The sequence below is a fragment of the Danio rerio genome, chromosome 8 (genome assembly GCF_052040795.2).
Source record: "Danio rerio strain M-AB ecotype USA chromosome 8, GRCz13ab, whole genome shotgun sequence".
NCBI lineage: Eukaryota > Metazoa > Chordata > Actinopteri > Cypriniformes > Danionidae > Danio > Danio rerio.
This window is the reverse complement of record NC_141028.1, coordinates 46,277,694-46,296,066: the sequence shown is the minus strand read 5'-3', so window position 1 is coordinate 46,296,066 and position 18,373 is coordinate 46,277,694. Positions and strand designations below refer to the sequence as shown.

At 32.4% G+C, this 18,373-nt stretch overlaps 2 protein-coding genes across 18 annotated transcripts in view; one reads left to right on the top strand and one right to left on the bottom strand.

The window, feature by feature from the left end:
* Window positions 1–254: 254 nt before the first annotated feature.
* Window positions 255–18,373, bottom strand: part of izumo1 (izumo sperm-egg fusion 1) — a 33,949-nt gene continuing 15,830 nt past the window's right edge. The window contains exons 1-10 of one of the 16 annotated variants that reach the window (XM_087262627.1): window positions 17,427–17,646; window positions 15,970–16,044; window positions 15,790–15,873; window positions 15,668–15,688; window positions 15,241–15,324; window positions 12,158–12,247; window positions 11,930–12,048; window positions 7,076–7,229; window positions 5,902–6,070; window positions 255–513 (exon numbers count right to left, since the gene is read on the bottom strand). In XM_087262627.1, coding sequence (XP_087118753.1) covers window positions 435–513; window positions 5,902–6,070; window positions 7,076–7,229; window positions 11,930–12,048; window positions 12,158–12,247; window positions 15,241–15,324; window positions 15,668–15,688; window positions 15,790–15,873; window positions 15,970–16,044; window positions 17,427–17,646 — 1,095 coding nt within the window. In that variant the 3' untranslated portion in view covers window positions 255–434. 16 annotated transcript variants of the gene reach the window in all.
* npc1l1 (NPC1-like 1) overlaps window positions 16,379–18,373 on the top strand; it is a 48,686-nt gene continuing 46,691 nt past the window's right edge. Inside the window, exon 1 of one of the 2 annotated variants that reach the window (XM_087265246.1) lies at window positions 16,379–16,847. The gene's annotated coding sequence lies outside the window, so the exon portion shown is untranslated. Of the gene's footprint in view, window positions 16,848–17,303; window positions 17,687–18,373 lie in introns of those variants that run through there. The other variant, XM_087265245.1, reaches the window with a different exon arrangement.

Here is an 18,373-nt window from a genome sequence, read left to right as displayed (position 1 = left end):
TTTCGTTTTCCGTAATAAAAGGAATAATCAAATGAACGGATGATACACGGACCCTTTTCACTTATAAATATGTTTGGTGACTAAAATATTATTTTAATAAATGTATCCGTTTAATAAATCTGTTTTGGTTAAATGCACCAAAATACATTGCCTATATTCACATGAAAAATGAGCACTATATATATATATATATATATATATATATATATATATATATATATATATATATATATATATATATATATATATATATATACAGTATGAATGAATGAATGCTATTTATTATGCTATCATGCAGTATTTATTTGATCTAGTGCAGAATATATATTAAGGCCTTTCTAAATACTTTGAACGTTCTGGCTGCGTGTCATCTTCAAACTGGAACAGTGGAAACTCATCTGTCTTTATTCCTGCATGTGTCTGGATGTGATCCGTCATTCAGTGTTGAGCTCTATATCTCCTGCTGTCCTGCTGTCTCTCCCTCTCGCCTCCTCCTGCCGCTTCAGGCTCTTTCTGTCACACAGACACAAAGAAACATGACAGAATGGAGGAAAAACAAAGTGTGCTTCCTTCCTACTGTCACAATCAGCAGGACATCTTAACAGATCATTCACTGTCAGTTTGTCTTTCCTCTCCTCCAGTCTCTCTTTCTCCACATGTGTCGCAGCCTTCAGGAATGTTAACTACACTCTATAAAGTTCTTGCTGCCTTAATTTTTTTTTGTAGAGTCAGATTAATTAGCTACAATCAGACATGTAGCGCACCTGAATGCACAAGTGTTGTGAAGTTGAAGACACTATAGAATTTGTTCTTGAGATGTTCGATTGAATGATGAATGTCTTTTTTAGGAGTTTTGGTGAGGAGTTTTCCCATAAGTATTTTGGGTGGGATCAGATATAAAGTAGTGGATAGATGCAAAGTGTTTAGGATTAGGGTTAGAACTTGCAATTTTGAAGACAACGAAAAATAAGGTATTAGAACTTGGTTCATTGATGCAGAATTAATGTTGGAGTGTATGCTAAAATAATTACTTATTTATATATTTATTTAATTAATGATGTTGAGGGACAACACTTTGACTCAATAGTTAGCACTGTTGCCTCAAAACAAGATGGTCACTGGTTTAAGTCCCGGCTGGGTTGGTTGGCATTTCTGTGTGGAGTTTCCTCCGGGTGCTCCAGTTTCCCCCACAGTCCAAGGACATGTGGTATAGGTGAACTGAATAAACTAATTTGGCCGCAGTTTATGAGTGTGTGCGAGTATGGGTGTTTCCCAGTGCTGGGTTGTGGCTGGAAGGGAATCTGCTGTGTAAAACATATGCTGGAATGGTTGGCTGCTAATTCCGCTGTGGCAACCCCTAAAAAAAAGACTCATGCATTTTACAATTCTATCCATAGAGTTCTATCAGGGTATGCACTGCAAGTCGACGGCTGTCCGCGGCACCCAGCTACAAAACAGGACACTGTTCATATTTCTGCCGCACCACAAAGCGCCATCTGAATAGTTTTAAATGACATGCAAATGTGCATGTCTGGTGTGTGATTCTTCTTATTTTAGTGTGTGCGGCGTATCGCAGCGCTGAGTGGCGCATCTGGTGTGAGACCCCCTTGAGCCGAAGGAAAATGAATTAATTTAAGTATTAAGGAGTTTGTGTTATTGGTAATGAAGTTTTTTAAAATTCTACTTGAATTGATAATGTTAAAAATTCTGGATTTAATGTAAAAATAAAGCTTTTTTCAACCTCTCTCTCTTTCTCTCTCTCTCTCTCTCTCTCTCTCTGGAATGCTATGCCCCTCTGTATTAGATCTGTTTCATCTCTGTCTGTTTTTAAATCTAGGCTGGAAACTTATCTCTTGATTTGGCATTTTATTTATGAAAATTGTCCATTTTAGCTATAATTTTATATTTTTATATTTTTCTTTGTTGTTAAGTATATTGCACAGCACATTGGTCAACCTCTGGTTGTGTTTAATAGTGCTCTATAAATAAAATTGCCATTACATGTGTCACAGCCTTCAGGCATTAGTACTACACTGTATTTTTTGTTATTGAATCAAAATAACTTTTTAAATTAAGTCATCTAAACTTAAATCAAAAACATCAAACTGACTAAATTCATTCATTCATCTTCTTTCAGGTTAGTCTCTATTTTTTAAGGTCGCCACAGCGGAATGAACCGCCAACTATTCCAACATATGTTTGACACGGCGCGCACATGACAGTTTAAAGTATCACACACCAGACGCGCACATTCTAATAATATTTAACATGAAATTAATCAGATGGCGCTCTGTGGTGCGGCTGAAAAATGAACTCCGTCCTGAGCCTTGGCCGGGCGCCGCCGACAGCCGCCGACTTGCGGCGCCGGTGTGTGTATCCCGATAGAAACCTATGTTTAGAATTCTAAAATGCATGGCGCTTCTGGTGTGCGACCTGCTATACACTATAGCCAATTTAGTTTATTCAATTCACCTATAGCGCATGTCTTAGGACATTTGGACTGTGGGGGAAAACGGAGCACCCGGAGGAAACCCACACCAACATGGGGAGAACATGCAAACTCCACACAGAAATTACAACTGGCCCAGCTGGGACTCGAACCAGCAACCTTCTTGCTGTGAGGTGACAGTGCTAACCACTGAGCCACCGTGCCCCCTCAACTGACTAAATATATTAAGTAAAAAAAAAAAAACATGTTGTCATAACTTTGGCATACAACAGTGAGTTTTAAAATCTACAAAAAAACAAATATATATATATATATATATATATATATATATATATATATATATATATATATATATATATATATATATATATATATATATATATATATAATGTCTTATATTAAAAAAAAGAAAAAAAACATTACGACAACATTTACTTTGTTCATTATTCAGAGTTGGCCTTTTTGGTAATCTGTTAACATTAAATACATCAGTTAGAATGAAACCATTTCTGAATTTTGTATTAATCTAAAGTATAATTTCAACATTAACAGTTTTAAAATTGATTTATAATGCATGAGTAAATATCTTGCTAACATTATCAATGAGCAGTTGAATGATTAAGAACTGATATCAACAAGCAAAGTTGAATGAAATGTTGTCAATCAATGTTGCTCATTACTAGTTATTGTTAGTTGGATACATTAATTCATGTTGACTAATGTATGTTATGGGACTGTAAAAAGTGCTGGGTTCCACACTATTCTTTTCTTTAACACAAATTGATTAAGTTAACTTAATTGTTTTTACAAATTTAAGTGATTAAACATTAAGTTGTCCCATAAAAACTCAAGTATTTTGTTGATTGATTTTACATAAGTTTAAAAAGGAAGAAAAAAAACATTTTCTGAGTAAGGGATTTTTCATTTGTACTTAATTTAATTTGTAATTCACAGACTCACATTTAGTAATTAACAATTCAGCAATGTTTTGCAGAATTAATCTACTACATAATGGCATAATCTTATTTTATTTCAGTTCTTTAAATCAAAATTTTCATTTAATATTTTATAACATTTAAATTACACTAGTTTTATTTTTTATTTTTTTACATTGTAGAACATCTATAAAATAAATGATATCCTCACAGATTAGCAAGACATTTTACATATAGTTCTTTTTAATATTAAAACACAATGCAGTGTACAATTGAGAAAAACACCTTCAAAAACTATTCTGGAAAATGACTTTATATAAACCCAGTAAATTGGACTGTATGTTTATATATATTTTTTATGTGCGTTCTATTTTATTTTATTTATTATAGTTTTAACAATAACAGCCGTGGCTACAGTAATATTAAAGTAACACGGTATTTGATATACAAACATTGGCAGGTGTTGCACTGAGTGTAGTGGTCATCAGCGGATTGTTGCCGAGCTCTGTGGGTGCAGATTCCATGTGGGCTTGATTATACAACATTTTCCAAAACATGAATATTTAGTACAAACATGAATGAATGTAACTTATTGAACTGTCTATGAAATCCTATTTCACTATATTACACTGGTACTTTATATATTAATTACAGAAACATAAAATATGCTAAGCAACAAATAAACAAATATTTGGAAAGCCTATAATTTCTCTTTTACTAAACGCATTTTTCATTAAATAAATGATCACCAAATATTGCAATTGATAAAAACATGGTAACATTCAAAACCATCATTGAGATCAATCAAAGAAAGTTTTTTTTTTTATATATATATATATAGTCCAACTAGGGGATTTTGGGAATCTGCATTTATTACTCCATATGCACTCACTGGCCACTTTTTAGGGCCACTTTTAGGTACACCTTAATAGGACCTCCTTTTGCCTTCAGAACTGTTCTAATCCTTCATGGCATAGATTCAACAAGGTACTGGAACTATTTCTCAGAGTTTTTGGTCCATATTGACATGATAGCATAGTTGCATAGCTGCATATTTGTTGGCTGCACATTCATGATGCAAATCTTCCATTCCACAACATCCCAAAAGTACTCTATTGGATTGAGATTTGGTGATTGTGAAGTCCATTTGAGTACAGTGAACTTATTGTCATGTTCAAGAAACCAGTCTGAGATGATTCGCTTAATGACATGCTGCATTATCCTGCTGGAAGTAGCCAACAGAAGATGGGTACACTGTGGTCATAAAGGGATGGACATGGTCAGCAACACTACTCAGGTAGGCTGTGGCGTTGACACAGTGGTCAATTGGTACTAACGAGGCCAAAGTGTTTAAAAAAAATAGAGTTTCCTGTTCTTAGCTTACAGGAGTGGTATCCGATGTGCTCTTCTGCTGCTGTAGCTTATCTGCCTCAAGGTTGGAGATGTTGGGCATTCATAGATGCTCTTCTGCATACCTCAATTGTAATGAGTGGTTATTTGAGTTACTGTTGCCTTCCTATCAGCTTAAACCAGTCTGGCCATTCTCCTCTGCCATTAACAAGGCATTGGTGCCAGACGAACCATGCCATGTTCAAAGTCACCTAAATTACCTTCTTCCCCATTCTGATGCTCAGTTTGAACTGCAGCAGATGATCTTGACCACGTCTACATGCCTAAATATATTGAGTTGCTGCCATGTGATTGGGTGATTAAAAAATTGCGTTAACAAGCAGTTGGACAGGTGTACCTTGTAAAGTGGCCAGTGAGTGTAATTCCAAAATACTGTGATTGATTAGAAAAAAATGTATATATACTGTAAAATGTTTTATATAATCAGGCAAATTATATGAACAATTTCCCCTAAAATAAAAGGTTTCTGAACTCAGATTTGAATAAATTTGTGAACTTTTAGTGTATAAAAGTGCTACTGAAGTGAACATTTATGGAGATTTTTTCAATTGGTTTTTATGAACTTATGAAAAAACTTATGAAGACAATAAACTATAGAAATAAAAATGATAAAGTGCAAAATATGTAACACTTAATAGTGTATTTTGGATGTTTATTTCCATTAAACTACAAAGAAAAGCCCAAAAGCTTACATTTTACATGTGCTTCAAAATCAGTTTTTGGCTGCAGTGTATGCCTTAGAGATACTAAATTTCACAAAAAAATTATAATTTACTCACTATTTATTTACTCTCCCTCAAGTGGTTTTAAATCTTTAAGACATTCTTTCTTCTGTTACACACAAAATATGATATTCTAAAGAAAGCTGAAAACCTGTTACCATTGACTTCCATAGTAGGAAAGACAAATACTTCGAAAGTCAAAGGTTAGGTTACAGGTTTCCAGCTTTCTTCAAAATATCTACTTTTGTGTTTAACAAAAGAAAGAAAGTCATAAAGGTTTGGCTCTTTACTCATTCTTTTGTTTCCTGTTTGCAAATTTATTTGTTATTCATTATATTATATTACACACGCCTTACTCATGTATTCACCCTATTGGCAATCATACCTGAGGTACTCTATGATGATGAGGCTGCCTGTGATGCTGAGTACAGTCAGCAAAATTAGTACAGTGAGGAAACTGCTCTTCTGAAGGCTGTAAGGTGTGTTTTCATAACCCAAGGGCAAAGACGGCAATGTCACAACCTGTCTAGGGCTTGTGGATGGAAATGGCTTGACTGAGGGAAAGAGAAACAGGTCAGATGAAGTCCAAATTAAATCGTGTATGGATAGTTGTCAAAATGTTGTTTTGAAGATTTTTTAAGAAGAAGAAGAAGAAAACATACTTATATTTTGAAAACAGATATATTTATGCCGTTTGAAGTCTGATGTTTGAGGAAAACCTAAGGGGTCGTTAACTCAATTAATTCTTACACTGTTATTATAAGTACTTTATATATTTTTAATATATTTTTAAAAGGAAGAAAAACTATTCTTAATAATATAAAAATAGTGTGAGAGTAATTTATCTTCATTGTTGGACATTTAAAGTGCTATTTGTTTTATACGTAATAATGAATATTATTTCTCAATGACTTGTCGGACATTTTCAATTAATAGGGATCACACCAAATGACAACAAAACTTGACAACTGTATAGTGGGTCAAAAAAAATTAAAACATAAGGAAAATTATGAAACAAAAACTTAATAGATGTATGTCATTGTGCTTCACAGGGGGCTTCAGTCACAGTGAACTTGAATGTGGTCCTTCAACTAATAAAATTTTTTGGTGAAAATTAGAATATAATATCACATCAAAGACAAAATGTATCAAGTTTTGATGTTTTTGAAAAATGTGTATAAAAAAACATTTATATTTTCTAATAAAAAAATGCCACTTGTAAAACCTGCCTGAAGTATTTATTAATCATCTACTTTTGAATTTATAAGAGCTGTAATTTATTGAACTATAAATGAGACCATCACACTATTGGACAGTAGAGATTCACCACTAGCTCTTCATACTCTCCATCAAATAACACCTTGCAATAATAAAAAAAAAAAAAATTAATTAATTAATTAAATAAAATTTATATATAAAAATCTAAAAAAAAAAAAAAAAAAAAAAAAAAATATATATATATATATATATATATATATATATATATATATATATATATATATATATATATATATATATATATATAATAAAAACATAAATATCAGAAATAGCTACTGTACCTTCTAGTTGAAAGAACGTGCGGGACAGTGCAGTACCCTTTTGGTCCTTTAGGAGGCAGCGGTATGAGCCTTCCTCACTGACACTCAGCTGATTGAGGACGATTTTAGACTCTTTTGTCACCACTAGCTCTTCATACTCTCCGTCAAATAACATCTTGCAATTAAAAATAATAATAATAAATTAAAAAATATATATATTAAAAATAACAAATTTTGTAATCTGGTCTGTAAATATATATAGAAAGATCAACATTTGAATAGCTTATCAAGCTCATGATGTAAACTCGTTGCTACTTAAGGGGGAATTATATTATGACAACATTACTATAAAATAATTTACAGTCATATAGGAAATTATTAAGTCACCTGGCAAATTCTGACTTAAAGCAACTTTGATTCAACCAGCATTTTTTTTTTTTTTTTCTGGAAATGACACAGGCTAAATTTGCTTCGATTTGCATTCACATTGACATATTTGTATTCATATTGAAATATTTGCATTTACATTGACATAATTGCATTCACATCGAACCTTTCAAAAAGAAAATTGCTCTTTAAATATGTTGATAAAGCACTTATTTAACTGAAAATATAAAGTAAATAAAACAAAAACTGTAACTCTTTATGCAAGTGTGCGTGTGCATGTGTACTGGTTTTGGGGATTTGAATAATGGGGTGTAATCCAGGAAATACAATGTTGAGGTCATTTTAATTAATAATTAATAATTTAAAAATGTTAAAAATCATTCTTAATGGGTTCTTCTTACTTTCAAAATTTACAATTGCTTTCTTGTAAGAGGTTGGGTTAAGTGGTAGGGCTAGGGTAAGGCCATATGATAAGCATTTTTTTAGTATGAAATGCATTACACCTCTGAAGAGTCCAAACCACAAAAACTGAAATTACAGTATACTTTACAGTCTAAATTAGCCAATATGAATCTCACAAATAATCTGACTGGGTCTAATGTGGGGCTCAACCGGGTAACATCCATATTGGTCTCACAGTGTTTCATAAAAGCAAATGAAATCAACTAATCTGTTTGGTTACTGGTTACTGACAAACAAATAACCATTTTAGTCATATGTTTAACAGAAAACGTTTATTTACATCACCATTGTGGAGAACAGTGTGTGTTCATGTGTGTGTGTGCACAACTCTCTGATTGGTGGAATTCTCTCAGAGTTCATAAGAGGTTTGTCTTGCCTTTAAAGGTTTATCACTATTTCTGTAAAAAATCTGTTTTCCTACTAAATAATAATAAAAATAATAATAATAATTTTTACAACCTGATAGTTGCAAAATGATCTATTGGATACTAGTGGAGGGAGCGGGGCTTTCAGGCTCTGATGCTGAATGAAGAAATAACCGCATAAAGTTCATACACTGCATGGTTGAGTACATAGTGTCAAAGTACATGTGTGCTTACGTGTGGAGTGTATATCATTTAGGATACATCTGTGCTCTTTATCTAGTTAAAATATAATGTTATTTTTACTGCATATTTTAAATCTTAAAAAATATTTACTGTTTTGTTGTGTTTTAAATAAGTACACTGATTTTAATGTGTTGACTTAAATGCTACTGAAACAAGTTTTTGTAATTTTGACTGTTTGTAAGTGATCTTTGGCTGTAATGCACTTTAGCTATAAACTATCTGAGTGCAAAAAGCAGGGAAAAAAGACTTGCTGCAAGTTTACTCATCATTAGGCAAAACAAGTTGTGGGTAAAAAAAAAAAGGTCAGTAAAATATCAAAGAGAAAATCTGGCTGAAACATTGGTGCTTAGTGATGTGCAAAACACAAGTCAATTTTAAGAGTCCAAACATAAATTAATTAATTATGTTTACATAATGGATACCTTTGGGCTTTGTGAAGCAAAATGATCAGTCTGTGCAGGAAACGGAACATGATTTACAACAGTATTACCTTAATTTACAGCCTGTATTACGAGTTGATGTTGTTTGCTTGTAGATTCATTTTATTTATTTTTTGATGACACAAAAAAAACACAAAAAATTCACTTTGCACTTAAAGGTCTCATTATTTAAATTTTTTTTAGATGTTAGTTTGTCTGTTAGTTTTAAGAATATCAATAAGCTGTGCTCCAAAACAGTGACACAATAAGCAACTATAAAACTGATTTAAACGTAAAGCTTGAAGTCCATCACTTCTACCTAAATCGATCAACGTTTTTTTTTTTTTTTTACATCACCTCATACTTCAGTTTCTAATTAAATCTTGCCCAATCAAATACTCTCTAGTATCTGCCATGCCCTGCCTCCTTTAATACGCTTCTTATTTGCTTTTCATTTGATGCACTTGAGCTCAACCACTCTCACTGGCAGAGCTGTGATAAAAATGCTAAATGTAAAAAGGGGAGGGGCTACTCTATGTCCCACCCTCTCTTAATTTTTCAGTTTGATCAAAAAGCATAGAATCACCAAGAGACGACACTCTAGTGCAATTTGTGAAAGAGCCACTGAATGGCGCGGCGGCCATTTTGGAATCAAAACTCCAATAGAACAACAGCACATTATAAGTCTGTAAAATTAATTATTAAAAGTGCTGATAATTGTGATAGTAAATGTTGTATTGTCGTCTTTCAGGTTGTACTTTTAAAAAAAGAATGAAAAAAAAAACAAAGCAGCTGCATGCCATTGCGGTTTCCCCCACAGTCCAAAAACATGCGGTACAGGTGAATTGGGTAGGCTAAATTGTCCGTAGTGTATGAGTGTGTGTGTGTGTGAATGTTTCCCAGAGATGGGTTGCGGCTGGAAGGGCTTCCGCTGTGTAAAAGCGAGCTGGATAAGTTGGCGGTTCATTTCGCTGTGGCGACCCCAGATTAATAAAGGGACTAAGCTGACAAGAAAATGAATGAATGAATAAATCTATATTTTATGTTACATAAAATACTTAATTTTTACAAAACATCTTTTAGCCCAAATTTGACAGAAAATCAAAGCTAAATTTTTGATCAAATTATATTCCAAATTTGAAGTTGCTTGGCCGCAATACCAAACATCACCACCTGTTAACATTCAGTTTAAATTGGTGACTATTTAAGGGCACCCCTTATTTATGTGTATGTTTCGCAGAATATGAACCATATGTTTTCATACTTTTGACAATATTTGTAAAGTAGGAATTAAAGTCTGACAAAGTATAAGCAGCTTGATTTGAAAAATCCTCAAAAAAGCACCTACATCTTTTACATGCGGATTGCTGTAGCAAAGTAATGCTTTACAACCCTGATGAGTATCTTGTCGAAAATTAATGAATAGCTGTTTCTCAGTAATATTTATGAAGAATTACCACATTGAAATTAGACATTTTTAAATAGTTTGAAATTGTTAACAAATAGTTTGTAGGGTTGCACAATATATCGTTTCAGCATTGATATCGCAACGTGTGAATCTGCAATAGTCCCAATGCAAGATCTGCAGTGTCAAGTTGGGTTTATACTGTAATCACCAGCCACCAAGGTTCAGAAAATGTGATTCGGGAGTCTGCGCTAAGTTTAACCCTAATATAGTGAAAGATTTTTATTTGAAAATGTTTTTGAACGCCTGTCACTCTCTGAGATTTCAAACCAAGAAATTTAAACCAAGCAGTTATAAAGTTAAAGCCTTAAAAATAGATTGGTTTTATTTTCTTTATATTTATTTCTTTATTTAAAAGACTATACAGTGTTATTTTACATATGACTGAATTTCTGTGCCTTAATATTGTTAGATTCTGCAGAAAACCCTAATACACAATTTATTTCATTTGCATCTTTGTTGTTGTATGCTTCTAATTTGTTAATTAGATTTTATGCAGATACTGCCCTACAAAATAATCTCAATCAATCTAAACTCATGATTTCTAAATAGTGTTAAAACTACAAGTCATCTTTTGAAATTATAGTTACAGTTGAAGTCAGAATTTTTAGCCCCCCTGAATTATTAGCCTCCATATTTATTTTTTCCCCAATTTCTGTTTAACGGAGAGAAGATTGTTTCAACACATTTCTAAACATCATAGGTATAATTATTTTATCTCTAATAACTGATTTATTTTATCTTTGCCATGATAATACAAATAAGACTTTCTCCAGAAGAGAAAATATATAGAAAAAGAGAAAAAAAATCAAAAGGAGGCTAATACTGTAATTCTGACTTCAATTGTATATCACAATATATATTACAGACAAAAAGCATATTGCAATGCCAGTTTTTTTTTTCCAATATTGCGCAGCCCTAATAGTTTGTCATGGTTGCCTCATGTTTAGACTATAATATTATGGCTTACAAATGTATCAGCAAACGATCCCACAGGTAAAAAGGTGACGGTTAATGGATTTCAATCTTTTCTCTTCCTACGTAACAAAAGTAAAATATGTATTCAGAAGCTTTAGACCTTTCCAAATATATAGTTTGTCATGAAGTCGTTTTTATGAGAAAAGATCTCGTTCGAGAAAAGATGACGTTATAACGACATAGCTGAGTGAGAAAAAAAAAAATGTATGTGGCAGCAATGCGTCAACATAGCATCTTGCAATATAAGAAAGTAAACTAAAGCATCTTGCTATTTGGACAATGAAAGGAAATGAGGTTAAGCATACCTCTTTAATAAATACCCTTTTAAAGTTTTTTTTTTTCAGGTTTGTCTGAAACAGTATATAAAATGGCTTCAAGATTCTCTAAAACCAGCAAATGACTACAACTGTGTGTGTGTGTGTGTGTGTGTGTGTGTGTGTGTGTGTGTGTGTGTGTGTGTGTGTGTGTGTGTGTGTGTGTGTGTGTGTGTGTGTGTGTGTGTGTGTGTGTGTGTGTGTGTGTGTGTGTGTGTGTGTGTGTGTGTCTTTGTCTTTACATTTGTTTCTCCAGGATGCCAGGAATAATGATACTCAGTCTGTCCCACCACAAGAGTGTGCCAAGACAGAAAACAATCCAGCACCACCTCCTCTCCTTCATCTGCCTCAAGATGATGCTCTGAACGAATACAAAGCAGAGAGAAAGACAACAGAATATTATGTGATGTGTTAAAGTAGTCTGCAAATGTAATCTTGCTGTGTATTTCCATGATGGCTGTCTTTCTCACCTCCACAGTCTAGTGGTGGTTTGGCTGACAGACATGTAAACAGCCCATACTGACAGGAAGTGCAGTTCATCACTCTCTGATACAACAGGCCTGAAACAAACAAGAATCCGCCCCGGACGGGCAACCACCCATGCATACACCCACACATCCCATGAGCAATAAAATATACAGTAAATATATCGTCATATTCTTTATATTCTGCGTCATGTGACACATACACCAGTAATCAGAGGTTTAGAGACACTTGACTGAATTTATGTCTCAGGATATTAAAATCTAAAGGCTTAAGCTTAAATACTTGATTTTAACGTAGGAGACATGTATCAATTTGAATGACAGGAACGATCAGCTTAATCCAGGAAGAATAATATAATACACACACACACACACACACACACATATATATATATATACTGTTGGCTACGATTATGAGACACGGGACAGTCGGCTTCACTGTCTACAGTATATAGTTTGTATCAGAGCATTTTGGAGCTGGTACATGCAAATTTTTTCAGCCTATACAAATAAGGTTTGGCAAGATGAGTAATTTTAAAATCTAATCCAAAAATTGTGAAATGTTAAATAATTTACAATTCCTAGATAAGCAAGTGTACACACAAAAATTATTACTTCATTTTAAAATACCATAATAACATTTATTTTATTCGAGTTATCTCTAAATGTATATTTTAATGATGTTTTCAAATTTCTAGGTGTTTTCAAATTTTTCACATTATTTCCATGTATATAATTATATTTTTATGTAAAATATTGTAAAATACTGGTGACACCAATTGACACAAACCAGTTACGCCACCAATATTTATATATATATAAGTGTACAGTTGAAGTCAGAATTATTAGCCGCCCTTAAAATTATTTTTTCTTTTTAAAATATTTCCTAAATGATGTTTAACAAAGCAAAGGAATATTGATAATAAGTCTGATAATAACTTTTCCTCTGAACAAAGTCTTATTTGCTTTATTTTGGCTGGAATAAAAGTAGTTTTAAATTTTTTATGAACCATTTTAAGGTCAAAATTATTAGCCCCTAGCTATTTTTTTCGACTGTCTACAGAACAAACCATCATTATACAATAACTTGCCTAATTACCCGAACCTGCCTAGTTAACCTAGTTAAGCCTTGTCACTTTAAGCTGTATATAATTGTTTTGAAAAATATTTAGTCAAATATTATTTACTGTCATCATGGCAAAGATAAAATAAATCAGTTATTAGAAATAAGTTATTAAAACTAGAAATGTGTTGAGAAAATCTTCTCTCCGTTAAACAGAAATTGGGAAAAAAATAAACAGGATGTTAATAATTCTGACTTTAACTGTATATGACATACATATATACTGATATATATATATATACTGATATATATATATATATATATATATATATATATATATATATATATATTTATTTATTTATTTATTTATTTATTTATATATATTTTGCACATCAGCTTCAAGTGCAAAATAGTACTGGAAAAGGCAACCCAGGCTCATTAAAATCATTTTCACCCCTTCAATTTTGTCCAAAACATTGTATTTTTGTTTTGCATTTATACATTTTGAGAAAAAAAAAACATACACAAGCTCAACATTTTGATCACACACCTTGCCCCACTCCTCAACATAACTATCATTGTTGTGTAAGCAGATGAACGTAAGCCCCTAATCATGAAAACTTTCAAATTTAAAGTAAATTCATTACTATCAGTATCATTACTATGAGTTTTGAAAAATTGTATAAGTTTCTGTAATTTTGCAGCTCATTTCAAAATGAAAGGTCAAGGGTTAATTGTTAAGAACAGCCAGGTAACCTTTTTTGTCTGTTTTGTTTGTTTTTTATGTACGCATTGTAGCAGTTAGTTCAGAAATCACATAGCCAATAATTGGCACAAAACATGTAACTAAGTTATAAAATAACATACTAGTGTAGGACTAAACATTAGATTACTAATAACTAGACAGATAGTTGTAGAGAAAAATATGTGGTACAAATGTAAACTACCGTTACAATGTAATGTTATCTTTTAGAAGCTGAGCATTTTAACTCCAACCTCATCGCTGTATTTAGAAAGTGTTTGCAAAACCCCACAGATAGATATGATGTGAATGTTAAAAGGTAATAATTCACAACTCATTTACCATTTCAAAATGTTCTGAGGTTTGAGGAAATTATGTCATCAGCACAGCAGCTATGCCTGGGACAGTTGGCTTCACTTTTTACAGTCTATGGTTTGTATCGATACTGTGTTAAAGGAACATCACACTTTTTTCAAAAATAGGCTCTTTTTACAAGTCACCTACAGTTAAACATTTGAGTACGTTTTTGTAATCCATTCAGTCAATCTCCCAGTCTGGAGGGTGCACTTTTACCTTAGCGTAATATAAACAATTGAATTGGACTAGACCATTAGCATCTCATTCAAAAATAAAAAATGTAAACATTTCTTCAATTTAATAAATTTATTTAAATTAATTTTACATATATTGTGCCTGCAGCAGGCACAATAATATTATTAATCTAACTCAATGACCTATGCTGATCTAAACTAAAAGTGAGAGAGATCGGCTAAATGGATTTAAAAAAAATAGCATGGTATCCGCAGGGTCTTAAAAGTTCTTAAAATGTCTTAAACTTCAAAAGCTATATTTTAGGCCTCGATAGGTCTTAAATCTAGTGAAAAGTTGTGTTGTAGATCTTAATTTTCCTTTGTTCATGTATAACAATGAATAACATGTATATGTATAACAATGAACTACTTTCCTTGCAGTAACATTTGCTTAAAAGTTCCCCATTTATTTACTGCTGAGGATACTTACCTCTTATTATTTAATTATTATTATTATTTTAGACTGAAGTAAGTGACAGCTATGTTTAGTTCTATTCTTGGTAAGGGTTTTAGGATTGTGAATGATAATATTTGAAAATTATAAAAAATATTAATGTTCTCCCTGCGTTTGCTCCAGTTTCCTGCACAGTCCAAAGACATATGCGGTACAGGTAAATTTGGTTGGCTAAATTGTCCATATTGTGTATGGATGTTTCCCAGAGATGGGTTGCACCTGGAAAGGCATCCGCTGCGTAATTCATGTGGTGGATAAGTTGGCGATTCATTCCTCTGTGGCGACTGCGGATTAATAAAGGGACTTAGCCAAAAAAAAATGAATGAATAAAAAACATTCCAAGTAAATAATTATGTACTGTATTAAATTTTAATATTTTTTTAAAAGAGTAAGAGGAAATATTTTCTAACTGGGATATTCTAAAAGATGTCTTTAACATTTAGCCCCATATAAGTCTATAATTTCATTCATAATGGTCTTAAAATGTTTTAAATTTAACTTGGTGAAACCTACAGAAATAATGAGTAAAACTAAACTGTGTAGGAGTAGTTACAAAACGAGCCTATTTCCCCAAAAAAAGTAAAGTATTTTTTTTAAGATATTCAGAACTATTTTGGTGAAATATAAGAATAATTCTTTTACTTACCACATTTATTAGGACACAGACCTTTGGAAAAATATATATATGATAAATATATATAACTACTGAGAATTAAGAGATCTTAGATATCATCGCTACACATGAACTTAAATTTTATGTACCCATACCTTCAGCAATGAAAATCTCCAAGTGTTTCTGAAGAATTCTTTTTCCTTTCTCCACTATAGTAATCAAATCCCATTGAAGAGAATCTACAAAAACAACACTGCATAACATTCATATCATGTCTTTACCATTATGAAAAAAGATTGACTGCTTAAAAGTAATCTGCATGCACAAGTGCTCACTTGTCCTGTCTTCTTTCCAATGCCTCTTGAATTCACTCTGGTATTCTGTTCTTGCACGATAGAGTGTTGTAGGATCTAAAGAAAACATCATATAGCACTTACTAAAAGGTCCTGAACTAAAATTTATATATTTTGCCATCATTTAGCCTATTATAACTCTGATGAACACAAAGAAAGATATTTGGGGAAAATGTCAGTAAATGATCTTGCCACACATGCACTGCCTTAGTTGGAAAAATGAATACTATAAGTACAGTTGAAGTCAGAATTTTTAGCCCCCCTGAATTATTAGCCCCCCTGTTTATTTTTTTCCCCAATTTCTGTTTAACAGTGAGAAAATTGTTTCAACACATTTCAAAACATAATAGTTTTAATGACTCATTTCTAATAACTGATTTATTTTATCTTTGCAATGATGACAGTAAATATTATGTGACTAGATATTTTCAAGACACTTCTATGTAGCCTAAAATTACATTTAAAGGCTTAACTAAGTGAATTAGGTTAACTAGACAGGTTAGGGTAATTAGACAAGTTATTGTATAACAATGGTTTGTTCTGTAGTCTTTCGGGAAAAAAAACAGCTTAAAGGGGCTAATAATTTTGTCTTTAAAATCGTTTTTAAAAAATTAAAAACTTTTTTTATAGCCGAAATAAAACAAATAGGACTTTCTCCAGAAGAAAAAATATTATCAGGCATACTATGAAAATGTCTTTGCTCTGTTAAACATCATTTAGGATATATTTATTCAATGGGGGTCTAATAATTCAGACTTCTACTGTAAGTAAATATGAGATCTGTTTGAATTGACATTCTTACAAATATCCTACTTTGTGTTCAGCAGAACAAATCAATACAGAATTGGAGCAACCTGAGGGTAAGTAGTCAACTAAAATGGCAGAATTGTAGCCACTTTAGATTAAATGATTTATAAGTGAGGTGTTCCAAAGTCTCATACTATAGCATAATGCATACAAAAACAAATACGTAATGAATAAAAAGCATATTATGACAGCTTTGATTGATTATCCTGTACCTAATGTAGGCCTATGGATATTTGGTAACCGTTTGGTAAATGTAAAGTTCAGCTATTTTAAACTGAAACGCTTTGGTAACAGCCTAATGTGGGTAATGTTCATTCCTGGTTGATTTCCATTAGTCTTCAAGCAATAAAGTCTTCTAAAACAATAGTTTTGCTATTATGTTTACAATTGTAAGTATTATTTAGTGAAACAGAATTTAAATCAATATGTGTGTTCTCTTAATTTCTGTAGTTCATGCCATGTTTACATCTCCCCCTATCGACGGATAGGGTAGGTATAAAAAAAAATTGTTTCTTGCATGTTATTCAAACGTATACAAAACGGTGTTCACTTTCACTGCTGTAACAGGCCTATGAAATTATAATGAACCATAATAATAATACTGTCATCAAAACAGTATTTATCGGATTTACCTATAACACCGCTGAGCAGTCTGCTTGTCTCGCGATAATTGGTGTAAGCGTGATCGATAATTTTCTTTAACTCGATCTGATCACGGACGCGGATCCCTTTAACCGTCGAGAGAAAGTCTTCATGTACATAACGGATGACCTGGTCACACTGCAAACAGGACCTCACAATGTGACTTGAACACAGAGTCAAAAACCACCCCAAAAGAATTGGTAAAGTCATTTGGGAGAGACTGGAGTGAACTGTGGTCTTCAAAATTGAAGTGAGTCGTCATTCTGTCGTAACGGCCCTTCAAAGAACTGATGTCACTCTTTTGCTTGTAAACACATCATCACAAGGCACGAAATATCACCACATAATTCCATGTAGCCTAACATTTTTTATCATAATACAAACATCTATAGAAAAGTCAGTAGTCTACTTTGCATTTCATTTTGTTTGTTTATTATTATTATTTCTTAGAAATTAATATTTTATTAAGCAGCATATTAAGTCGATAGACATGGGGGCCTATAATTTATTCATGTGATTGCAAAGCTGATTTTCAGCATTGATTATTTTAATTTAAATTATTTCTCATGATCCTACGGAAGCCATTTGCTACAATACACTACCAGTTTTATATGGCCACTTTATTAGGTACATCTGTTAACGCAAATTTCTAATCAGCCAATCGCATGGGAGCAACTTAATGCATTTAGGCGTGTATATAGCCTGTATATATATATATAGGTCAAGATGATCTGCTGCATCAGTACGAGGAAAAAAGATGATTTAAGTGACTTTGAACCTATGCTTTGAACGTGGCATGGTTGTTGCAGCAGTGGCGTTACTTTTGATAAATTGAGCAAAAATGACAGTAAAATATTTTTTTGTCACAATAAAATTAAATTTAAATATGAAGCATCGTATAAACAAAGATTTTTTTAGCAGAAAGAGTTTTCTTTCA